This window comes from Sturnus vulgaris, chromosome 2, assembly GCF_052056855.1.
Source record: "Sturnus vulgaris isolate bStuVul1 chromosome 2, bStuVul1.hap1, whole genome shotgun sequence".
In the NCBI taxonomy this organism is placed as follows: domain Eukaryota; kingdom Metazoa; phylum Chordata; class Aves; order Passeriformes; family Sturnidae; genus Sturnus; species Sturnus vulgaris.
This window is the reverse complement of record NC_142244.1, coordinates 69,184,514-69,210,393: the sequence shown is the minus strand read 5'-3', so window position 1 is coordinate 69,210,393 and position 25,880 is coordinate 69,184,514. Positions and strand designations below refer to the sequence as shown.

The 25,880-nt window shown below is 37.2% G+C and overlaps 2 protein-coding genes across 4 annotated transcripts in view; one reads left to right on the top strand and one right to left on the bottom strand.

The window, feature by feature from the left end:
- PIBF1 (progesterone immunomodulatory binding factor 1) overlaps nt 1-7,575 on the bottom strand; it is a 110,468-nt gene extending 102,893 nt beyond the window's left edge. For 2 of the 3 annotated variants that reach the window (XM_014870947.2, XM_088159747.1), the window contains exons 1-4: nt 7,285-7,575; nt 6,168-6,483; nt 5,217-5,317; nt 3,267-3,465 (exon numbers count right to left, since the gene is read on the bottom strand). In XM_014870947.2, the coding sequence (XP_014726433.2) occupies nt 3,267-3,465; nt 5,217-5,317; nt 6,168-6,419 (552 nt within the window). In that variant the 5' untranslated portion in view covers nt 6,420-6,483; nt 7,285-7,575. The remainder of the gene's footprint in view (nt 1-3,266; nt 3,466-5,216; nt 5,318-6,167; nt 6,484-7,284) is intronic. The other variant, XM_088159746.1, reaches the window with a different exon arrangement.
- Nucleotides 7,576-7,711: 136 nt separating this feature from the next.
- DIS3 (DIS3 exosome endoribonuclease and 3'-5' exoribonuclease) lies at nt 7,712-25,845 on the top strand. Its single transcript, XM_014870944.2, has 21 exons — nt 7,712-7,963; nt 8,941-9,098; nt 9,822-10,015; nt 10,127-10,200; nt 11,274-11,441; nt 12,333-12,497; nt 13,418-13,531; nt 13,622-13,759; nt 14,782-14,928; nt 15,524-15,640; nt 16,460-16,561; nt 17,155-17,219; nt 17,320-17,404; nt 17,981-18,108; nt 18,572-18,658; nt 19,308-19,464; nt 21,011-21,225; nt 22,293-22,461; nt 22,845-23,003; nt 23,403-23,525; nt 25,519-25,845. The coding sequence occupies exons 1-21, from the start codon at nt 7,712-7,714 to the stop codon at nt 25,606-25,608; spliced, it is 2,907 nt and encodes a 968-aa protein (XP_014726430.2). The 3' UTR covers nt 25,609-25,845.
- Nucleotides 25,846-25,880: the final 35 nt, after the last annotated feature.

Here is a 25,880-nt window from a genome sequence, read left to right as displayed (position 1 = left end):
TAAACATTCATGTAACTCAGCAGTCAAAGCATGCACAGCCTCTTGCGAATTCAATACAGCAGAAACAAAACTTACTCTAAAAGCGATTTCAGAAACAACTGTGTACCTTAAAAATCACAAATACATATTTACGTGCTGTAAACAGTTACCACATTCTAGGCCATTTTTAAAAAAGGCTTAGCCTGTGCCCACCATTCTTTATGCAAAACTAGAACTAAGTAAAAATGGGTGGGTGAAGAAGCTGAAAAAGTTGGCTTCTGTTAAATAAAGTTATGTGAAAGCAGTTGCATCAGTTAACTGCCTTCTTAAACAAACAGTGACTGAGGTGCAGTTAGCAAAATTATATACCTGAAAGACATGGCAATTAAAATCAGTTCAAACAGAACCTGCAGATACCATTTTTTTTAAATTGCTGAAAATTTTTTTACAGTGGAGTATACAAGAGGTTCACTTTACTGAACAAACTGAACTGGTTCTTGGCAGCTAAATCATTTAGCAGCCTGAAGTACTTTCAAATTTCACATATACTGTTTCTAAAAACATCTTAGAAATTACTAAACAAAAATCTGAATTTTTACATATAAGTTCAAAACAAAGAAGTATGATTTTAAGAGAAAGATGTGTAAAATACAATTTTTCACTTGTCATCATTAGCATTAAACATTACCTAGGGTTTGTTCTAACATGTCACTGTTGCACCCCTTTGTGGAAGAACAGTGAAACACATCTCACATTTGCTTTAGTTCCTGTGTTTTAAACTTACAGTATCTCTATATTCAAAATCTGCATCTAAGTTCTTCCTGCTGTTTGTCCAGTACACCAGGTTTCAAATAAACTCTAAGCATTATACAGATGTTTACTTCCATCCTGGAGAATTGCAAGGCAATACTTTGTAACTGATAAACGGAAAAAAGGAGTCTGAAAATTTCTTGCTCAAGTTGACTAAGCAGGACCCTTTCTTGATAAGGAAAATTTTACCCTAATATCAACAGGCTATATTATAGTCTGCAAAGAGATCTGGAGTCAGAAATTTTAACTGCCCAGAAATGCACAATTTCTCCTTAGGCAAGCAGAGCAGGAAGCAGCAGCATTCCCTTCAAAGTCCTTTCCTCAGCCTTTGGAGGCCAAATGGATGCAAAGACAGGATGTGCAAAACAGTTCTGTATCCTCCCAGGAACAATATCAGCTGCCTAACTCAAAGTAATGCTAAACAACCACCAAGCTTAACTGATACCTTTAGGTTCACACCAATCCTCTGCTAAAACAATTTGAAAATAGCAGGAAACAGCACTTTACTACAATACATCTTTAGAATGCCTTATCTAGAAAAAGAACAGGTCTAAAAATTACTTCTTCAAAAGTAATGCATGAAGAAGAAAGGAGCTTCACTGAACATTTAAGTAGAGGTGTTTTTGTCACAGATCAAAGTAAGATTTACTGGTTGAACACAAGAGCAAAAGAACAGAAGGTTAAGGGTAGAAGATGGTTGCTACTCATCTCTCCTACTTCACATCTTTTTGACAGCCATTTTCCACTCACAAATTAAATCTAAACTGTGCTGCAACAGCTTCACTTAAAGCAGCTGACAAGGTTACTAACTCCTGGTATCTACCCTGCGACAGTCTTTTGTACTGACTGTAAATCAATTCCTGAAGTCCTGAACTTCCTGCACGTCAATTTCAGTAGATATACTGACACGGATTTAAGTTTCTGCTAAAAATCTGGGTTTTTAAACCATGGTGATGCAGGAATCAACAAAACTCCATCAAATACTTTTGCAGAGGGCAGTGGGTATAGCAGACAGCTATGGGGGTGATAACCTAATACCACCCAAGTTACATGTTCTTGTTCATCTCACAGAGCCTTACGACATTCCTAGCACTTTCAAAAGCCCAGCTTTTAAAAAGATGCTCACAAGAACATCCTTTAGATAAGGATGACAATTTTTACTTTTCTGTACATATCTAGAGCACAGTAAAGCATGACTTTGATCTGGAGAATTCCTTCATGTTGCATTTATACCTCAACAAATGCATTAAGGTTTTTAACATTGTATCATTATAGCTTCCTTAATAACAAGCTCTATAGACAAGTACAATGCTAATATTTTAATGAATTTAGGCTTATACGTCTAAATCTTCTTCATTTTCATAATTAAGCTGTAATGCTCTGGACACGTCCCACAGGCTTTTTACTGCAAACAAGAGTATACTGTGGCCTGTCCACATACCCACAAGCCAAAATTAACAAATATCTTAAATTAAAAAAATTAATTTTAGAGTACACTTTACGGTACACTTTGTCTCCTGCATTTAGTCCAATAGGAAAGGGGCATATGGAAAGCATAACAGAAAAATAAGGGATGTTTGCAAGAGCAATCCCAGCTGGTGGTTCTGGTAAATCAAGTTTCAAATTCCTTTTTTCAGCCTGCTGTATTTCATATCATCAACGTGTGGTCACATTTTAATTGTAACATCCCATCTGCTTAACCTCCTTAAAATACATCAGCAGTTCTACTATCTTTCAAGATGACAGAATCAGGGATTAAAAGGCTCCTCTCTTTACTGGAACCCAGTCACAACAGACTGATCAGGAACACATCTGCCTCTGAAGGTCTTTTATTTCTAGTTAGAGATGAAAAAAGCCACAACCCACCATAATTTATAGCTTGTGATGGGTTGAGCCTGCCCAGCAGCCTATATAGCTGGTCACCCATGTGCTGCCTCCCCTGGGAGCAGAGAGAGGAGAAAGTGAGAAGAACGAAAAAAAGCAAGAAAACTCAGGTGTCAAGTTTTCTGAACAATTAGTGAAGGAAAGAGAGGTGACCTTAAAAAGTGAAAAAGAAAACCACCTCCCAGAAACTGCGGAAACTGATCAAAACTGATCCCCAGCCGTCCCTGAGTAATAACCACCTTAGGAAGCTATCAATCCCCACCTCCTCCTTCTTCCTCTACCTCCTATTTATGCTGCTGTGTATGACATTTTATGGTATGGAATATTCCTTTGGCCAATTTAGGTCAGCTGTCCAGCCGTGTCCCCTATCAATCTCATGACCATTCATAGCTTGCTGGGGCAGGGGAAGGCAGAATGGGGAAAAAAGAAAGCCTTGATGCTTGCAAGCACTGTCCAGCAATAGCCAAAACACTGTTTTAGCCACCAGTGCAAAGCACAGAAAGATTCAGACTGCCATGAAGAAAGTCAACTCTATCCCAGCCAGACCCAAGATATAGGTCATATTTTAAAGCAGCACAAAATCCAATACTTACTGAAACATATTCAGGAATAGAAAGCTGATCTTCAGGAAGAGACTTTAGCTTCTCATAGCATTCATCTGTTAATTCCAAGTCTCGCAAGCTACGACGGATATCTCCAGCCCTCTCTCTCAACTGATGATTTGTTTCCTCCAGTTGCTTCTGTCTCAATAAAATAGTTTCCATTTCTTGCTTCATTAGAGCTTGATGTTTCCTTTAAGATGGATTTGAAAACAGAAGGTATCAAGTAGTGAGTAACACAAATGACAAAGCTTCACAATACTTCGGCAAAGCAGTGAGTTCTGCTCCTTTTGTAGAGGGAAAAGTTTACAAAGAATACGTAATTAGTGCCATGGTTAAACAGTCATATCAGATACAGTATATATAAAAAGCCAGGAACTTCATAGTTATTGACAATACAAAGCTGAATCTGAGTACAGACAATCTCCACATATGCTGACTTAAATTTATGAACGAAACTTAATTTACCAATTAAAAGGTTAAAAACATGAAAAAAGCAGAATCTATTTCCACACAAATCCCAAAGAAGCTGGTAAATTACTTCAACTTGGGTCCTACAACATTTCAGCACATGCACAGTCACACCAACCCTTACTTTTCTAACCACTGTAAGATACAAAGGTGGAGTCCTTTATGAAAAAAAAACCAAACAGCAACAAACCAACCACTTCTACAATAGAACAAGCAGCCTTATAACACCATCACTACTATTATGATCAGTGATAAGGTTTTATACAGCAAGAGAAACTGCACATCAGTAAATGGCATTTAGAAGTATTTTATTTAAATCAAAGACAACTAACCTACTTTTTTAAAATTATTTTTTAGCTGCAACTCTTGAAAACATATTCAAATCACTGTTTAAAACATGGTCATTTCTGCATTACTTAAAAAGCAATAAAAAATGCTAATTAGCACTACAAGGCAACATCTACGCCACAGGTAGGGCACAGATAACAGGATGTCTGAGGTCAGCAAAGCAGTCACACAAGGACACACTCCATGGTGTGTACAATTGTATTACATGAGGATGAAAAGTGGAGTAAAAGACTGACAAGAAAACTAATAAAATGATTGGGAAAAGTAGTTTAACTTTTTTACGCCTATTAATAACAGTTTGCACATCAGCACTTTTTTACTGAGCACTTCCTAGATAACTCAAGCATGGCCAGCATGGTGCATCTCAGCACACACAGTGACAAACGTTCTCCTGACAATAAGCTGCTCTCAGCTGAAAGACTTTGCTGGAACACATCTCAGGTCTGGCTCCACATCCCTAAACCTGTTCTAGCCCTACTGCATAATAAGACTTGGGAGTAGTCACATCCCATAAGCTCTACTTTAACATGAGACAATGTAAGTAATGGTCTTTCTTCAAAGGTGTGGAGATACTCAATTGGCAAAGTGGTTTGGAGAAGCCTGCTAGCCAGTCTATTTTTCATGTTAACTCCAAATATTTCAGAAAAACAACATGGAAAGTGAGTTTCTACATCATCAACTGAAAGCATTTCTGACAAATAAGAAGTACTAATTGGAAAAGCTAAACATTATGCACTTACCCTTTCCCAAATCTTCTATGCTGCAGTTATTAAAAATTCTGTTTAAATTGATGGAAATTCTGTCACCTCTGCCTAGTCCTTTTGCTCTTTACTGGTTTTCAGAACTTTTACTACCTCTTCCTACTAAATTTCGAATTCAGGTAACATAAAACCAAACCACAAATTTCAGTCAGTGAGAGTTGAATTCAAATTTACTTACATGCAAATTAAATACGCAAATTCAATTTTTAGAATGAAAACACTAATATAATCCATAAAAGAAATTTTGCAATTTCTTTTCCTGCAATTAATAATTATCTGTTTCTGTTAATAACTTATTTACACAAATTCAAATTAATTCACAAATTTGTTAAAGATGAAGTTCTTAATTTTACTTCCATCATACCTGGCATCTTCTTGCTGTAACGCCAACTGACTATCCAGTCGTAAAGACAACAGCTGCTTTTGATGGGTTGCATCATTAAGCTTCTCCTCTAGCTCCTCAATCTAAATATAAAGAAACAAATTAAGTTACGATAAATTACCATTAATTTTTGAAAAATATTTTACAAAAACAACAAGTTCAAATAAAATTATTAAGACCCTAGTGCTCTGGACAGCGCAAAAATGGCTGTCTAACAAGGCCTCTAAATACACTAGGGCTTCACAGAATGATACAGACTTTGTCCCAATGAGCTAAAAATAAAAAAATATTTAGTTCTTAAATGGGTCTTTTTCAGCCAAATATCTGTTTGCTCAACTACTTTTACGTTATGCTTAAACTCAGGACAGAAAGCCAATAAAAACCAGTTAGCATATAGTATGTTGTAAAAATAAACTGCACACATGTGGCAATGTTTTTACACCTTTCTTAATTTCACACATCTTCATGTAAATTGTACACACCAAATCTACTGTTAACATGTTGGTATATTCTATCCCTATCTCCATTAACAAAGCATTGAAGAGTATTCAGATCAGCTTTTCTAATACTCCACAAGTTCAGGTTCAAAGCCCTATTATGCTACTAACATGAGTGACAAAATTATTTTTCATTTCGGGAAGAAAATAGGTGTTTTCTCTTTGTATTTAGGAAAGGCAAAATTAACTAGATCCTCCCTTGCTTATTTATAAGTAAAATGACTTGAACAAGTCAGCTAAGTTTTCCGTATCTTTGTTTCCCCTCCTTCTCATTAAAGAACACAAACAAAACAGACCAAGACAACCTCCAATCCAACTAAGAAGATCTCCATCATGTAATTCAAAAAAATTATTTTCAGAACAGAAGTTTCTATCATACTCTAAAAGCACCAAAACCAAGAAAAAATTATATAATGAAAGGATAAACACTACTCACCTTGGTCAAATATTCAACTTTCAAGTTGTCAATCATCAAGTTTTTCTGCGATAATTCTATTTTAAGAAGCTGAAGATTATGGAGCAACTCCTTCCGTTCAATCAGCTGCTTAGTGATTTTTACAGCACCTTCTCTCTCTTCAGAGGAAGAAACATCATCAGTTGGTACTGTGGTTTCCAAGCTGATATCCTCAGATTCCAAGGAGCTAGAAATGTTTACTTTCTTGATTACTTTAGAGCTTTTATGTGACATTTTCTTCCCCTATTCGCAAAGTTTTTTTAAGCTGCACTTTGAGATGAGCCCCCTGAAGAATCGACTGCAAGAATCAAAACAATTAAATGAAATTATGAGTTTTCATTATGAAAAACTAACCACTACAAGCAAGTGATGCTTCTCAGTATCACGTGAACCTTTTTTTTTACCCAAGAAAAACACTTTGAGAGGCTCTGGAGGGCTGCCGGCTGAGGACCCTCTTCCCGAACAATCATTATCAAGCGTTTTGACTACAATAAGCTCACCAGTGTGATCATCAGCGTGAATCTAGCTTACTAGTATGACGCTATAGTTAAATAAAGATATACACGATGCCAAAAGCACATGCACCGAAAACTCCCGAGACCCACGAGGCATATACAGCGCCCTATAAGAGGCATAACACGACTTATTGGAAGAATACTTTGATCACAGAATCACATAGGTTGGCAAAGACCTCCCAGATCGCCGTGTCCAACCTACGACTGAATATCCCCTCGTCAACTACACCATGGCATTTAATGCCATATTCAGTCTTTCCTTAAGCACTTCCAGCGATGGTGACTCCACTTGCCCCCTTGGCAGCGCATTCCAATGCCTCATCACCTTTTCAGTTTAGAAAATCCGCCTAATGTCCAACCTTAAACTCCTCTGGTGCAACTTGAGGCTTTGTCCTCTTATCCTGTGCCTAGGTGCCTGGGAGAAGAGCCCGGCCCCGACCTGGCTACAAGCTCCTTTCAAGCCTTGCTGCCCCCTTTGCCTTCTCAGCAGCAGCAGCAGCTGCACTGTTCTTTGCCAGGCTGGTTAATCCAGCAGCCACACGGGCTTTTACAAGCGCCTGGCACAGACCACGGCTGCTACTTACAGACGGCGCTGCTCAGAGCCCAGCAGGGCAAGGGGATGCCGCGCTCGGAGCCGCGCTGCCCTCCGGGGCGGCCACCACCGCCTTCCTTCCCCACAGCAGCCGGGGGCAGCTCGGGAAAAGGGGACACTGTTCGTCCCGCAGAGATGCTCAGCGGTAACTCGGCAGCAGCGGGAGTTGGGGGGTAGCGGCTTTGACCGGGTCGGGTCGGGTCAGGTCAGTCCTGGGGTCTGCCCCACACACCTCGGGCACCGGCGACAACCCGCGCGCGCTTCCGCCGCCCCTTAGCGCGCCGGGGGCGGGGCCGCGCGCTACGCCATCATCGCGGCGACCAGGGCGCCGCTTCCTGCGCCCGTCCCGCTTCCCGTCCCGCTTCCCGCGCCGCTTCCCGCTTGCGGCTTCCCGCGCCGCTTCCCGCCGGCCCCGCGCCATGCTGACCTCGCGGACGTTCGTGAAGCGCACGCGGGCGGGCGCGGTCGTGAAGGTGGTGCGCGAGCATTACCTGCGCGACGACATCGCGTGCGGCGCCGCCGCGTGCCGCCTCTGCACCCCCGCCGCGCCCGCGCCCGGCAGCGGCAGCGGGAGCGCGCCCGGGCTGGAGGCGCGGCCCAGCGGCGCCGCCAGCAGCCTCTGCCCCGGGCCGCACTTCCTGCTGCCCGACACCAACCTGCTCCTGCACCAGGTGAGCACTGCAAACTGAAACTGTTTTGCCACAGTAAGACTTGGCCTAGTACCTCGGCTTATGCATAGAATAATGCTGGATTTCCTCCCTTGTGAACATGGCTCTAAATCTCTCAGGTCATGTAAACATCAGATTCACAGGAGTTTGGTCTGGTGTTGCTTTTAATTCTTTTAGCTATGCTCTCTAGAGCCTTACTGCTGTCTCATTTTGCAGGTGGGTTTTCACAAATTCTTGCGACAAGGTTATGAAGTGACGCTTCCATCTTTTTCTCCCAAAAGATTGCATGGATTTCTGGTGTATATTTCTCTGTCTTGATGTCAGGAGTTGGCAAAGAAAAGTGCTGAAAAATTTTAACAAAATTCCTTAAAAAAGAAAAGGATCTTTCAAAAGGAAAGAGCAGCTCGCAGAATGCCCATTGATTCGACTCCATGGAAATTAAAATTTTAGTTTAAGAGTGGGATTGTTTCTGGAGAACTCAAGCCTACACGTGCATAGGCACGTCAGATGTGTAAGAGTGGTTGGGTACCATTTTATGGTTTGCATTACTCACAAAGGCAGACAGGCTGTAAATGAGATCAGATTTCTGTCAGATTGTGCATAGTTGCATTTTATTTACTAAGGGTAGATTTTAATAGGAACCCATTTTATATAAGAAAAATTGGTAACGTACACTCGGCCTTGCATTTGTTTGGAATCCTGCACACACTGGAGATTCATTTGTTAGAAGTCAGAATAAGTCCTTATCTTCAATTCAGGTCACAGAGAGGCTGAAAAATCCTATTTGACCTTTTTTCCTTCAAGGAGGGGAAAGCAACTTAATACACTGTTCAGTTTCTCAGTGATGAGAGAAAAAGGCAGAAGGAGTGCCTCTCATTATTCATGTTAGCTTTTTATGTAGTAGCCAAGGAAACATTTCAAGTCCTGTTATTAGATAGAATTAGATAACGATTTTGATTCATTTCCATTTTGTTCCTCAGATTGATATCCTTGAAGATCCTGTTATTAAGAATGTCATCGTGCTGCAGACAGTCCTACAAGAAGTCAGGCATCGGAGTGCGCCAGTGTACAAACGAATTAGGGACGTGATTCAAAACCCAGAAAAACATTTCTATTCTTTCACCAATGAGCATCACAGGTAAGAGGTGGAATGGGGTATAACAAAGTTGTGCTGATATCCAGTAAGAGAAAGTGGGAACAAAACTGGAACATGTGGACTGGAAGAAAAATTAGTGTCATAGAACTATATATTTCTAAGGAAATCTGTTGGGAAGTAGTTGGTGTTCCAGGAGCGTTTCTGCTTCTAGTTAGCATAAATCTATATACGCTATGAAAAGGGGTTAGAATATTGAGTAAGCTTTACAGACAGCATTGTTATCTTGAGTAATAGGGTACTGATTTTCCATTTTAGTGTCCCTTTTGAACATATTCCAATACTTTTTCAATATTGTAAGCTTAGTCTGTAGCAGAATTCAATAATCCGTTAAGTTAGTGACAAAAAGCTCTAACAAATAGAAATTATTGGCAATTATTTTGCCTTTATTTGTGCTTACAATTAGTTTCCAGTACTTCAGTATCATAGTTCTAGGAATCTTGAATCCATAGTTTTAGCAGCTTAATGCAAACCTCTTCAATTGTCTGTGAGAAAGTTGTGTTAGAAATTAACACTTCCTTCCTGTTTTCCTTTATCCATGTCTTCTGGCCCTTCAGTGGCCTAATGAGTGTTACACGTTATAAAAATGGCTATAAGAATGATCCTTAACAGCTTTGATCTTGTTTGTCTGAAAATGTTAATTGTAGACAGATGCTGGAATTCATTTTGGTTTGTCAAACACCCCCTTTTTTTAAAAAATTTATTTAGAGAAACGTACATAGAGCAGAAGCGGGGAGAAACTTCCAACGACCGCAATGACAGAGCCATTCGGGTAGCAGTGAAATGGTACAATGAACACTTGAAGAAAATAGAGGATGAGGAAAAGATTCAAGTTATCTTTTTAACAAATGACAGAACTAATAAAGAGAAAGCTCTGGAGGAAGGAATAACTGCTTATACATGTAAGTGAAGTAGTATGTATGTTTAATTTATTGCTCAAATATACCGAGCAGTCACTTCATACCTAAATCCCATGCATATCTTGCATAATATTTATGTGTGTGCTTTTGTAGGTGAGGAGTATATAAAAAGCTTGGCAGCTAATCCTGAGCTTGTAGATCGTCTTGCTTGTGTATCTGATGAAGGGGTATGTGTTTCTTTTCTTTTCATAAAATAAATTGATCTCAAATGGCTTGCAGTATAATGTTGCATACTGTGTATCAGGGCACTGGCATCATTTTAGAATACAAGGAGTCTGGACTTTATTACCATTTTGGCAATTTAACTTTTTGACAACTGAAAAGTATAAAGGAAATATTGCAACCATTTTCAGTTCTGCTTATATGCCTGTTAGTATGTATCTTGTTATCTGTAAAAAGCCGGTTGCTTTACATAACTTACGAATATTGTGCAGATAAGAATAATAACAATTGCTTAAATGAAGTGTATTAATGAGAAACAGTTGGAACAAAATGAAAACAAAATATATTGCAAACCGTTTAGATCTTTGTTCCAAATCTGCTGGAAAATCTATGTTAAGTTATTGATCAAAAGCATTTTCATTTCGTGATTAGTTAAGTTGACATAAATGCAGGCTGCAGCTCAAAGATGTGCCACATCCTCTTCTATTTCCTTGTGCTTTGTGTTTATCAGAATCAAGACTTACAGGTTCACATGCAACTGATATAGCTGAATACTCACCACAAAAATGGAAAAGTTAATTTCACCAGAGTTAGTTTTAACAGAATAGAGCTCTGTGCAAGAGTGGGAAGAAAGTGGAGGGCTCAGGCATTCTTAGCACTTAATTGTAGGTCATTCAGGTGTAAGCAATTGTCATACTGCTCCAAAGTTTGGTCACAGTAATGTATTTTCATAATGTTTCCTGTAGCTTACAGTATATATACGCTAATATTTTATTTGTTAAGCGTCTGTTTAGTCATTACATCCAAATCAACATAAAATTGTGCAGTATGTTTTTAAGTAACTGCAGGAAAACAAGAAAAGTTCCTAGAATTACCACATTTTTATGCTTTTCATGCTTCATTAGAAAAAGTACTGCTTAATAATAGATTTTCATTATTGTGCATATTCGTACCTACACACAGTTACAATTAGGGAGTTTGTTAGCTTGAGTATGTTGAGTTCCCGAGCTCAGTTTTGAAATTAACATGCATATAAAATACTGAAAGTTTCCTCTCCTATTTTTCTTTTTTCCTAAAGAAAGAAATAGAAGGTGGAAAAATCATATTCCCAGAACATATTCCTCTTAGCAAATTGCAGCAAGGAATAAAATCTGGTATTTACCTCCAAGGAACTTACAGAGCAAACAGGGAGAATTATCTTGAAGCTACTGTTTGGGTTCATGGAGATGCTGAGGAAAACAAAGAGGTGAGTTTTAATTTTACCTCCATGCTGTAAATTTTAGCTAGCCTTAAATTTTTTGGTAAAATGGAGCATATTAGTAATATTTTGCTCTTCTGATTTTTTTCTGATGTATGTGCTGATATTTTTATTTTTTATTTTTATGGATATAGACTGCTGAAATGCTGACTGTGCTCTTTTTGGAAAAAGAATAATGTATTTAAAGTTGAAGTTTGATAAAGTAATTGGTAAAATAGAGATGAATCTTGATTGTTACTAGTTTTTCAATTGACCTCTTAACAGTTTTTAAAATCAGCTTGAAATATATGGTGAAAGACAAAGGAACAAGTGTGTAGGAAGATTTTCAGAAAAAAACCCAGCCATGAGCCCTGGTTCTCCTGCTTTGTTTCCCAGTGCTATTTTTCTGCCTCGTGAGGGTTAGGTGGGCTGTTTCCCACCAGCAGTTAATCCATCTGTCTGCCTGCTGGATTCTCAGTTTGTGCAGTTGCACAAACAGTTTCCAAGCAGTAGCAGTTGTCTCCTCCCTCCCTATTTGTGGCAGCTGGAGGTACTTCTCCTGTCTCTCTTTTATTCCTCTTTCTCAGCAGTATGTGGAATCCTCTATCCTGCAAAAATAGGATTGTCTGACTTAATTAAAATAACGAAACAAAAAAAAAAACACAGGAGGAAAACGTATGTCTTACAGAAGCACTTGTAATCTTGAAATAAGATCATCTGTTCTATAAGAAACCTTGGCAGAGGAAAAAAGTGCATCATAAACATACTTTAAAATGTTCTTTGGACTATAGAGCCTGTCATACATGTTTACTCTTCTGTTACACTGCCCTAGATTTGGGTCTTCTGTTTCCATCATCATGAATATTTGCATTTCCATTTTGTTTTCTAAAAAAAATCCAGATAATTGTACAGGGACTGAAACATTTAAACCGAGCAATTCACGAAGATGTTGTAGCTGTGGAGCTCTTAGCAAAAGATGAATGGGTGGCACCATCCTCAGTGGTCTTGCAAGATGATGGCCAGAATGAAGAGGACATTGAAAATGAAGAGGAGAAAGAAAACACTGTAAGAAAGAAATAATTTTACTCAGCTGTGGTGTTACAAAAGAGATTAAATCTGTGGTACTCTCACAGTGTTAGGCTTTAGATTTATATATCCTCTTTATAATCTGTGAATACAGAAATTATAAAACTTAATTGTAGTTGTACAGTTGTGTTAATTAAATACATGATGGTGTATAAAATGGATCATTTTCTATTAGTCTCTACTAGAAATTTCCACGTTACTTTATTAAGCTTAATGAATCTTACTGAATGGTTGTCACGTAATAATATAAATCTTTATTTACTGATGTGCAGATTAGGATTTGTTAGAGTAGGTATTGTATCATGCTGGGAGTCACCTTTCATAGGCAATGAAACATACATTTAGAACCTGTTGTAAAATACTTTTGGGTCTTGTAGTAATTCCACTTAATGTGCATGCAACGCATGTGTATGTATGCCCTGTACAAGAAGATAATTTTTTCAAAAATTATCTTTTCACTGAATTTCATGGGAATGCTTTTTAATAATCTTGTGGAGAATTACTGGAGAATTTTCAAGCAGCATAAAAGGATTCAAAAAAGTTAAAATAATAGATTGTAAAATAATAAGGAAAATGTTATTTGTTTGGGTTTTCTTAGTGGACATCCTTTCAGAAAAATGAAGAGCAGTAGAAAAAGACTGCAGAACATTGTGTTCTCCCCCGTCTTTCCTATGTTGCATCACATACTGATGTGATTTCAGTCATGTCATATACTGAAAATATTGAAAGTCATGCAAAGCACTGGGAGGCACAGGAGGTTCTATTTATAGAATTTATGTGCTTATAATGCGTTACTACTATTATTACTATATACTAAATGTTGTTACTAAGTTTTTTGTTACCTACTGTAGTTGAACATGAGTTAATACAATTTTGTATTTTTTCTTGTGTTCTACCAGCTGAAGACTTCCATTAACAAGGACATGCTGAGGCCTACAGGAAGAGTAGTGGGCATTATAAAGCGAAACTGGCGGCCGTATTGTGGGATGCTTTCCAAGTCACAGATTAAAGAGGTGAGGAAGTAATCCACTTATTCTATAAATGCAGGGTTGGGTTGTTTTCTTTATTTGGAAATTAATTATTTCTTTTCTGATCGTTCATAGGCAAGGCGCCATTTGTTTACACCAGCTGATCGCAGAATTCCTCGCATTCGAATAGAAACCAGACAAGCAGATACATTGGAAGGGCAAAGAATAATTGTTGCTATTGACGGTTGGCCCAGGAATTCCAGGTATCCTAATGTAAGTTTAGGCATTTTCTTCTAACTTTTAACTATCTGATTTTTTTGTGTTTCTTAGGTAAAATATTTATTAGTTGCAATACTGAGTAACTGCAGTGTTGACATGAGGTTTAAATTCTTTGGGTGCCATTTGATGGTGCAAATTAAGGAAGTCCCTAAATGATTTAATTTGCACTTACCGCCAGGGGTTGTCATACTTTAAAAATTTACTCATCCAGGTCTGCAGTGAACATGTATGTGCTACTTATGGTACTTTATATAGATTAACCAGGAACTTTAGTCTGTGTTTCTGGAAACACAAATATTTTGCTCATTCACACATACCAATCACTGTTCTAGCAGATATTTGACAAATGCACCAATGCAGTCAAATTGCCAGTAGGGTAAAAGTAGTTAAAAGTTCAGCGTAAATAACACAGGTTGTATGAGAAACTGAGGGCACTGCTTTCCATTTATATTGAACACTAGCCAGGTTTTGAAGAGTGTTCTAGTGACTTGTGCGGGAATGCACAGCTTGTTTTGAAGCAGAGCACAGGTGTCTCCTGCTAGTTTAGAGAAATAGTGGAATATATGGAAGAAGCATTAAGACAAAGACAGCGTTACTGCAGAAAACTGAGGAAGAAGGCAGAGTTGATGTGGTGTTAGGGTGTGAGATGTGTGGCACAAGGCAAACCCATAGAGAAATAAGGGTGTATTAGTTCTGCTGCTTTTGCAGCAGTGGCTTTTCCTTCCTGCAAAAATGATATCACATTTATAAGTTTTGGAGTCTTAATTGTGAAGAATTTAGAGCCATTCTAAGAAAAGAGTCTGGATGGACTTAGTTCAGACTTACTGGATCAAATAAATGTTTAAAATTAAATTTCTCTTAAAGATGAGAGAGTTAAGCAAATTTAAAAAGATTGTTTCTATTGTGCAGTTTAGTACAAAAATAACCTAAGGGTTAATGTTCTTAAATACTTATTTTTTGGACAAATGGTATTGCTTGATATGTATGTGTGTGCATGTACCTATATTATTCCTCAGGGTCATTTTGTAAAGAATTTGGGAAGCGCTGGAGATAGAGAGACAGAGACAGAAGTTCTTCTCCTTGAACATGATGTCCCTCACCAGGCTTTTTCCCAGGCGGTCCTTAGTTTCCTACCAAAAATGCCATGGAGCATTACAGAAGAGGTAATAATTTGTAAATTATTGTAGTAATTACTGTGCCTTCCCCTTCAATGCAAACTGTGACATTCTTGATGCCTATCTCAACGCACCAGAAATAGATGAGAAATGTTGTCCAGGACCGTTCTGTCTTAGTGAGAACCTTCAGCTGAATTTCCTTTGGAAACAAGACCTCCTTTGGCCTCTTTTGTTCCTTTCAATTATATAGCCTTAGAAAGCTAGACTTGAGAGCTGTCATATACAAGACAAGTCATTCAGCAGGACATTAGTCAAAATTTCGCTTAAAAAAATCTCAGTTCCTCATCCTGCTAATTCTAAGATCATGATGAAACTATGGTTGTGTTCTGATTCTCTTCCTCATTTCTGTAAAACAAAGAAAGAAAATAGTACTTAATCTTCTGTGTTGTTTTTTCTATCATTGTAGTTTCTGCATATCTGTTTTGATCTTGTTGTAAAACAAATCACCCAAAACAAAATATACATTTTAAAATACTTGGTTGCTGGGGAAAATCTTATGTAATGTGCCTTTCTCAAATGATTATTTTTACTTGGAGAAGGAAGGTGTTCTTGAAAACAATTTTTTGTTTCTCTTAAATTTTAGGATATGAAACACAGAGAGGACTTAAGGCATCTGACCGTTTGTAGTGTTGATCCTCCTGGTTGCACAGATATTGATGATGCATTACATTGTAGAGAAATAGGAAATGGAAATCTAGAGGTATTGTATCAGTCTAGTAGTTTATTTACTTACTTCTTCCTTTATTTTACAAACAGTGCAGTAGTGGTAAATGGCACGTGCAAAGCTCCAGATCTGTTATAAATAAATTAATGGCGTTTGCACAGCTGCAGGATGGTAGTAAAAAAAGGGACTTGATTTGCATCAGATCAGTGTCAAAAGCGAGAATTTAGTGTCTTTAAAATTCACCCTGATTTATCTTCATTTGGCATGAGAATTTAACATAAAATTTATTTACTGCTTTAGCTAAGTATTATAAATAAGGGTATTTACAGCTAAGATAAGCAACTGTGAAAAAAAAAAGGAAAAGTTAAGCTACTGCTGTAATGCCTGTGGAGTTATTTTGTTTTCAAAAAGGCAGTAAAAAGCTGTAGGCTTAACACCAGCTCTCTACTCCCTTATATCTGATTCAGTCAGATTTTCTTCTCTAGAAATTAATTTGGAATTGTAATAGCAGGGTGTGTCAGAATGGAAGGTCTAGTAAACAGAAAAGAAAAAATTAATTTGCAGTGAGTCTTGAAGAACATGAAAGATGTTATATGGGCCCTCAAAGAAAAGTTGCATTGGTCATGAATATAACTTTCCCCTAAATGTACAAATGCCCTTTTTTTGAATAATTGCTGCAACTGTTCACTTTTTTAATATCAGTATGAGAGGTTTTAATTATTTTCATTGCGAATATGGGAGCTGCTGAAAGGAACTGGAAATGGATAAATTAGTTTGTAAAAATGTGAGAAAGTTACTTTCACTCTGGGAGCTGTTTCTGTTTCATGAGGTGATAATGTGGTGATTGTTTTTTAGGTCGGTGTACATATCGCAGATGTTAGTCATTTTATTCGCCCAGGAAATGCTTTGGATGAGGAGTCATCAAAAAGAGGAACAACAGTGTATCTGTGTGAAAAAGTAATTGTTTTCTACAGCTTCTTACTCGATTAAGTGGTTGGATTTTCATTGCTTTCCTCTTAATTCTTGGGAATGGAGACATTCTCTCTGAACTAAGGAGGAAAAGAAGTAGACTATTTGACTAAGACAATTTTATTTTCTGTTTTATCTTTTAAAAGCCACTATCTGGACAATATCCCATTCAACTCTAGTTTGAAGCATTATTAGCATGTGGTTCTGAAACTGGAATACTGTTTTAATTCCAATCTGAAATTGTAGAAGTGGCCTGGTTGTGCCTTTTCCATTGGTTTTTGTGTTTTTCGTGATTGCTAAATTTATGAAGGTTCCTATAATTTGTATTCATTAACACTGTAGACTTAGTCCTGGTTATTTCTTCCAGACCATGATTTCTTTTCAGAAATCGCTGTTACTAAAAAGATGGTAACTAAAATGAATCTTGGAATTAGTTTTCTTAAAGTAGCTTACTTTTCTTTCAGTAATCTGAGCTTTCTTGGCAAAAAAACCCCCACTATCTCTAAGCTTTTATTATATTAAAAATTAGGAAGTTAAACTACTAACCTATAAAGTACTGATTTTTATTCTTTTCTTTGCAGAGGATTGATATGGTTCCAGAGCTACTTAGTTCCAACTTATGCTCTCTGAGATCTAATGTGGACAGGTACATGTATATGATCCATACTTTGATCCTGGCAAGAAACTACAGTTGTTTATGTAGGGACTTTAACAGATTTTCCCCTCCTTCTTACTCTCTCTCATAGGCTTGCATTTTCATGCATATGGGAAATGAACCATAAAGCTGAAATTCTAAAAACTAGGTTTACAAAGAGTATTATCAATTCCAAGGTAAGTCATGTAGATATTACTATAATACTGAAATAAAAAGCTGTAAACTGTATGATAAAAACAATGATCAACAGACTTGATAATAAAGTTTTCTTATTAATGATTTATATTTTATTAGAACTAGAAAACGGTGCTGAAATACTAAAAATAAAGAAAATGTTTGATTCTTCAGTTCTTCACAGCCTTGCAGGCTGCAGTGTTTATGTGTGCAGTTACTGTGTGTATCATGCATATAGGACATGGCTGATACGTACCAGCTAATCAATTAAATTCAATGGATTATCTTGATGTTAATACATTTCTGAAAATTACATTTTCAATTTATAAAACACATGTGATCAGCAAAAAAACCCCAAAGCCCACTGTAAATGCCTGGTATATCTTAATATCTTGCATAGATCTGTCCACATGTGTCCATTATTCTTCGTGAATAACGTATTAAATGTAAAGCTTTTTATTACTCTGAAGCAAGTTACAGCAAGCTGCATGTTCTGCAAGACAGAAAGAACTGTTTTGTTTTTTTTTCAAGTATTCAGTTATGTGTCATTATGTCTTTTTTTTTTTAACCTCTTCAAGGCTTCTCTTACATATGCTGAAGCACAGATGAGAATCGATTCAGCAACTATGAATGATGATATTACTGTCAGCCTACGTGAGCTAAACAAATTAGCAAAAATTCTGAAGAAGAAAAGAATTGATAATGGGTAAGCCACTCAGTGTACCTGCTACCTATTTCCCCACCTTTTTTTCTGACTGCTTTTGCTGTCAAAATATATTATGGTTCTGTGTCCATTTTTCCAGTGAAAATCTTGTGAAAGAGAAGTATTTTGCCAGTTTGCTTTGCATAAGAATGCTTATCCTTATTTCCCAAAATACATAAACTTGGGATATTAACTTTTTCTTCACAAGATCAGTCAATGTGGATCTCACAGAATTATAAATGCACAACTAGAGGAGTAGTGTTTGAAATTTTAGGAGCTTATATAGTGTGTATTTTCATGACATTTCCTGCAAATTTGAACATTAATTCCAAAATTTTTAATGCTTTTCCATTTCTGCTGATTTTAAATTACAGTGTTACGGTAGCCCCAGATGATATTACAGGCTTGCAGCTCAGCTACTCTGTCTGCTTTACTGTAATTTTTAATACCACTTACTGTCTTGCAGAGCCTTGACACTTGCATCACCAGAAGTTCGTTTCCACATGGACAGTGAAACTCATGATCCTATTGATCTGCAGACTAAGGAGCTCAAGTATGCATTTTATTTATTAGTTAATTCAGGGTAGGGATGGAATTGAAAACGTGTTTAACTAGTAACATTTAGTGAATAGAGTACAAAGTTCCTGTAATAGTGCAGGACAGTCATAGAATTAGAGGATGGTTTGAGGTGGAAGGGATCTTGAAAGCCTAGCTGGTTCTAACCCCCCTGCCATGGGCCCAGACACTTCTCACTAGATGAGGTTGCTTAAAGCCCCACCCAGCCTGGGCTTGAACACTTCCAATGACAGAGCATCCACAACTTCTTTAGTCAAGCTGATCCTCAGAAAGATAATTCCTCTATTTTACTGCAGTATTTATTTAGCAAGTCTTGAACTCTATGCTTCCTGTGTGAACTTCCTAGGAAGAAATCACGAGGTTTACCTGTTGGTCTTTTCAGGCATTTTAATTTTTCATTAATTTGATGTTTTAGAATATTTCAGGGTTTTTTTTCTTCTGAATCAGTACTTGGAGCTTAACAAGCATTGTTTTTAGTCTTAAAATTGCTTGCCTACTTGTATAAATGTTCAAAACCAGTAGTTAATACTATAATACATTGTTAGAATGGTGGAATGTTTCTTTGTTAAGCACTCAAAGTAAATGTCTAATGCTTCTCTAACAATATAAAATATTTATCTTGATAGAGAGACAAATTCCATGGTTGAAGAGTTCATGTTGCTTGCCAATATTTCTGTAGCACAAAAAATTTATGACGAGTTCCCAGAGTTTGCCTTGCTCCGGAAACATCCCGCTCCTCCCCCATCAAATTACGACATCCTTGTGAAGGCTGCAAAGTCCAAGGCAAGTTTCTGCCATGCTAATTAAGTGAATTAATTATTAAAACCTTTATTTTCTCTCTGGTTGGCCACTTACCTAAGAATAAAGGCTGGAAAGCGGTATTTTAAAAGTGTATCAGCTACACTTTGAAATCCCTGGTATTTGCAGCAGGATAATTGTACGTCTAGGTCCAAGGAAGGATCTCATGCTTTTTAAAACCTTTCTTAGATAAAGAAAACATACCACTCTCTTAAATGTTGCATGGTAGCACTTGTGAGCTGTAAATGTTTCTTTCTCCTCTCCAAGTCACATGTGATTTTGAGACAGTTTTTGGCTTTGGATCACATACATTGTTGATGTACTTAAAAATTTATCAGTCACATCACATAACATGTTTCTCTTAAAGTCAGGAAATAAGAAAGTCTGTTTATAGTTTCCATCTTCTCCATAGATCAGCTAGAGGTTTATTTAGCCTGAAACAAGTCTAATTTAATTAAGGAATCTGAAAAGAAAAAATTACTATTCCAGTTTCAGGATCTTTTATTTGAGCTAAACTTGTAATTTTGTGTTTACTGTGATGTACATTCATATTTCCTTTCCCTTCAACTCTTTCCCCATCCCCTTTTTTTTTTTTATAAAGGTGAAGAGAGAACCTCGCAGATTGTCGCAGTTTGACATAAAGACAAGCCTAAACCTAGCCCATTTAATGTTCCTATAAAACTGCGATAATGATAATGATTTCATTTGTGTTCTGAAAATTATTGTTAAAGTACTGTTTTATTTGGAAAGCTAAATTTCTGTACATAGGTAAACATTCTTTCAAATAAATCAAAGTGGCTTTTTTACTACACAACCAGCACAATTAGGTATTAATATGCTATATTTATACTTCCTTAAGAAAAATGCAATTATCTTACCATAATACAAGCATAATTTGATCTCTGGATCATACTTTATTGCCAGTGCTGTATGTGACAGAAAGAGCATTCAGCTGATCATGTGATGAAATTTACCTTGTATTTCTGGAAATTAAAAATGCATTATGTATTTTCACACTACCTGAGTTTTTATCAGAGAGCACTGGCAAACAGGGAAAAAAATGTCATACACAGTACTAGTTTTATATTTCACTTTTCCAAGTATACATTACAATAATTTTGCAGAGGAAATACCATAAAGTAAAATGCTTACCTTGTGTTTGGATAAGAATCTTGATGTGGCATAAATACCTGAGGTTTTTTTACATTCTTTCTGATATATTAAAGGATAGAATAATCAAACCAAATGAAATAAAATCTCGTTAATATTGGCATAAAGTATTTCTTAGCTCAGAATGGGTGTCTTTCCTGAATTCCTAGGCTTCTGACTCAGCATTTTGTTTCTTGCATAGAGCACTAGTAATAATGAGGGAGGGACCTGTGCATGGATGGATTTTGTTTGCTTTTGTAGTAGTAGCATTTCGTCATGTTATTAGGTGTTATATCTGTGCCAGTTGCTAACATTATCCTATATTCTTAATATTTGCTAGTAATACCTGACCTTTTTTGTTTCTTTTCTTCTCTCCTTTCAGAATTTGGAAATTAAGACAGATTCAGCAAAGGCTTTAGCTGAATCATTAGACAAAGCTGAATCTCCTACATTCCCCTACCTAAATACACTGCTGCGAATTTTGACCACTCGCTGCATGATGCAAGCTGTTTATTTCTGCTCGGGAATGGATAATGATTTTCATCACTATGGTTTAGCCTCACCTATTTATACTCACTTTACCTCACCTATTAGAAGGTACTTGTATTTTATGGAAGTTTCCGAGAAAAGAAATAAGTGATTTATTTGTGAAGAAATTGTGGTTTTCCATTTAAAAAAAAGTTTCTGTTCAACGTTAGATTTCAGTTGAAACAGCAGTGGCTTAAATGGTGGTCCATCCTCATGTACACTTTCAGGTTTACTGTCCACAACTCCTAGGGTTTAGTAACATTTAAAAAGCCAAAAACTGTAGGAATACATCTCTGATACACGTCTGGCATAGAAGTGCACTTCAGGGTCAGTCAGCATTAGTCTTAGCCAGAGACTGAGGTGGAGTTTGCTCAGTCATTTTTGAGATGGAAACTTTAAATTTAGAGGAGACTCTATTTTCCAATGAAAACACTGATAACTGGGAACTTGCTATTAGCAACTGTTGCATGCAATGATATCATACTTCTTGGAAAAGTATGTTAGTTTTTTTGTCTGACCAAGAAGCACTGAGTTTTGAGGAAAATAATTGTTATCATGCTCCTTAGAAACATTTCAAGTGAAATCTCTTATATGTGGATTAAAATTCCTATGCATTTATATGGATAATTTGTGGAACTTCTAGGAGTCCTAATAGTAAATTTTAGTTCTTACCAGATGTATTAAAAAATTCCTCACTGAAGTTCTAATAAGTTATGTAACAAGAAGTTCAAATGTGATTATGCTTTGCAGATCTATGGCACTGAAATACTATTCTGCACTAAATTTGTCTTAATTTCATGTGAAAGGGAAGAAGGATTGGCTTAAAATGCCATGGTGAAAGATCATTCTTTAGAATGTACAACTTTGTAAACAAAAAATACAACTTGGTTTCTTTTTCTGGCACAATAAAGAATTTATCTTAGTAAACATTATAACAGTATTCTGGCTCTGCAGTGCATTTTTGGTCTGCAAAGAGATGGATGCTGAATTAAGAGAGGGAGTTGCCAGCAGACCGTCACTATTACAAAAACTTACATCTGTAAGATTCACAAAAACGTATGATCAAAAGCTTTTTTATTAATTTTGAAAATCTACGTTTTACTGTGTCATTGATTATTTTATCCTCATATTTGCAGGTATGCTGATATCATAGTCCATCGGCTTTTGGCAGTGGCCATAGGAGCAGACAGTACTTACCCAGAACTCACAGATAAACACAAACTGGCAGAGATGTGTAAAAATCTCAATTACCGACATAAAATGGCACAATATGCACAAAGAGCCTCTGTGGCATTCCATACACAGGTAAATAGTTCTGAGATGTTATGCTGAACTATGGACACTGCTAGGCCAAAACCAAGTGAGAGAGCAGAAATTATAAAGGCTGAGGGATGCTTCTGACAAGAAGCTTAAAACATTACTTTGCTTGTTCTGAGAAATTCAGAATGGCATCTTGAGGATTCTTTTAATTTTGTGCTTTTATAAATATGAATGCTTACTCCTACAGTAATGTTATAAATGGTTTATGTGACTTTCAAAAATCTGCTCTCAAGATATGCTGTGTAATTATCACTAAGTATAGATGTCTATTTGAATGTTTTATTTTTCTGAGATAGTGTATTTGTAATTCAGCAGAGAATGTTCTAGTGCGTTTTTTTTCTTATTTGTCTGTACTACTTTTGTTACAGCTGTTCTTCAAAACCAAGGGAGTAGTAAATGAAGATGCATATATATTATTTGTAAGAAAAAATGCGATTGTGGTTCTGATTCCCAAGTATGGATTAGAAGGAACAGTCTTCTTTGAAGAAAAAGACAAACCAACACCAAAACTGGAATACAACAGTGAGGTATGTTCTTACTATTACTCTTAAGGTTTGTTATTAAACACCTTTATTTTTTTATTTGGTAAGCAAACAGAATGACTAAAATCTATTCTAGCTGGATTTAGAAGGGTAAGAGAGGCAAGTTCATTAATCTCTAGTAGTAATGAATGTCACTATAGTCTTTGTAAATCTAAATAAGTAGGTTCTAACAGGAATTTGTTTCTTTAATAAATAGTACTGACATCTAATTATCTGATTAATTACTGCAAAAAACGCATATAACCACGTTACAACACTGAATATTCACTACAGTAATTTTTGGTTATTTTTATTTACATGTAAAAGTGATATTTTCATACAAGCATATTTATTTGCATAAGCTGTTGCAAATAGTGAGTATTTATACAAAATTTGAACTTTCAGGTGCCATCACTTACTGTGGAAGACACAACATTACATGTATTTGATAAAGTTAAAGTAAACATTACGTTAGATGATTCCAACATCCAACATCAGAAAATGCGGATGGTCTTGGTAGAACCCAAGGTAAGGCCCAAAAATCTTAGAACCATATTATCCTTTGGTAAAGTTAAAAAATCATCATGTGGTAAAATTGAAATTTTACCCAGAAGAAGAAACATAATTTAGCAGCAGCTTGTAATGATAGTTTCATACTCACTCAATAAAACACAGGTCTGCCTTCACTGGCTGTTGAAAAAAATAGAGCCCTCTAAATTAAACTTCCCTTCTGGGCCCATCAGGATATTTCCACGGTTGGGAACGATGATCGTTTGCTGAAGTAATTTATTGAATTTTACAGTTCTGTGACCAAATGTCCCTCTGAAAATCTGACAAAATTTGGTAGATATTCTCTTTACTCCAGTGAATTACAATGTAACTATGATGGGTGGCTCAGCTCTGTGTCATTGCTGAGTGTCAATGGCAGTTCTGTCTTAAAACTCCCACAACATAAAAATTCTCTCTTGATTATGTTTTAAGAACTGTAATGTCTTAATAGCTCTCTCTAGTCTCCAGACTTTTCAGTTCTAGCTTCTTTGTCAAATCTGAATTGAAAATCCCTTCTGGGATTTTCACTTGCTCTCACAATTTAGGCCTGATAAGTATTTTGCATGATATTACAAAATCATGCTTTTAAGAGTAAGTTACATGTAACTTTCTTGGTAAACACATCATTGCAGCAACTGAGTATCCCTTATCACAGAGGAAAATGACAATCCAAAAAAAGCAAAATTTTCTGTTTATACAGTGAAACATGATTACATTTTTTCCTTGAGAAATCATGTTCCCAAACACATGTAAATATATTCTGATCTTCAAGCTGTTGTATGAGCTTGAACCATAGAATGGTTTGGGTCACAAGGACCTTTAAAGATCATCCAGTTCCAACCCCCTGCCATAGGCAGGGACAGCTTTCATGAGATCAGGTTGCTCAAAACCCCATCCAACCTGGCCTTGAACATTTCCAGGGATGGAGCATCCACATCTTCTCTGGGAAACCTGTTCCAGTGCCTCATCACTCAGAATAAAGCATTTTTTCCTAATACCTAAACTGAACCTACCCTCTTTCAGGTGGGGCAGGGGAAGCCATTCTCCCTTTTCCTGTCACTGCATGCCCTTGTATAAAGTCCCTCTTCAGCCTTCTTGTAGGCTCCCCTTTCAGGTCCTGGAAGGCTGCTCAGAGGTCTTCCTAGAATCTCTTCTCTGGGCTGGACCCCAACTCTATCAGCTTTTCCCACAGCAGAGCTGCTTCATGCAGCCCTCTGATCATTTTTGTGGCCCTCCCCTGGACTCACTCCAGCAGGTCCATGTCCCTCCTGTGCTGGGACCCCAGAGCTGATGCAGCCCTGCAGGTGGGGTCTCACAGAGCAGAGCAGAGGGGCAGAATCCCCTCCCTGCCCTGCTGCCCACGCTGCTTTGGATGCAGCCCAGGACACGTTTGGTTTCTGTGTGGAGTGCCCATGGCTGGGTCATGCCCAGCCTCTCATCCACCAGCACCCCCAAGCCCTTCTGGGCAGGGCTGCTCTGATCTCTCCACCCCTCAACCTGTGTTGAGGTGAACCCCTCCGATTTCAAAAACTGGGAGCAGACAAAGTGTAGCAGAGAGGAGTTTTTGTATGCTGTTGTGCATTCACACGATCACAACTCCAGCTTGTCAAGAGCTTCTGTTGTGGGCATGACTAAGGAACATTGCTATGGCCATGACTCCCGTCTGAGGGACACTTTGAAAAGAGACAAAAAGTAAGGCTAATGCAAGCTGATGGTTGGGATGGTAACACCTGCTGATTTTGTTAGGAGGGGTGCTTCTGCTTCTCTTTGCATTTTTCAGCTTTTATTTCAGGTGAGTGATGTACCTGTGATTGTTCTTAGATGATAGACCCTCTTTTAGGTGATTATCTAAATCAGAATTTTCTGATGTTGACACAGGGTTTGCAAAAGGTCTGTACAAGCAAACTCAAGTTTTACCAGGATAGCAAACTTGAATAAAAATATTCTGACTTCTGTTCTTTTCTTACTGCAGATATTAGGAAATGATATGCCTGCAAGTCTCTCTGCAGAGGCAAGCAGCAAGGATGAACCAGAGAAAAAGAAAAAGAAGCTACAAAAATAGTTGGATACAAAAGTTAAGAAGGAATCACAAGTACTTGCATTTACATATTTTTCCCTATGGGCAAAAAATGCTAGAAGCAGGTTTTGTTTACTTTTTAAATATGCATTTTAATAATTTGTAAAGAATTTTTTTTAAGCTACTTTTTTATGACTATGAATGCAGAACAAGTTTTAAAATCATGTATATCTAGACCTTTGTCCTTTGGGTGAAAATAAATGTTTCTGCAAAGTGAAGAAATGATTGTAGAGTTTCTTGTTAATAGCCTTAAGGAA

Bases quoted from the DNA above. Each gene is read 5' to 3' on its own strand.
- DIS3 (XM_014870944.2), top strand. From the start codon at position 7,712: ATGCTGACCTCGCGGACGTTCGTGAAGCGCACGCGGGCGGGCGCGGTC. The intron at 9,099-9,821 runs GTAAGAGGTGGA...AAATTTATTTAG, and splicing joins TTCACCAATGAGCATCACAG to AGAAACGTACATAGAGCAGA. The intron at 13,760-14,781 runs GTAAGTTTAGGC...ATTATTCCTCAG, and splicing joins GGAATTCCAGGTATCCTAAT to GGTCATTTTGTAAAGAATTT.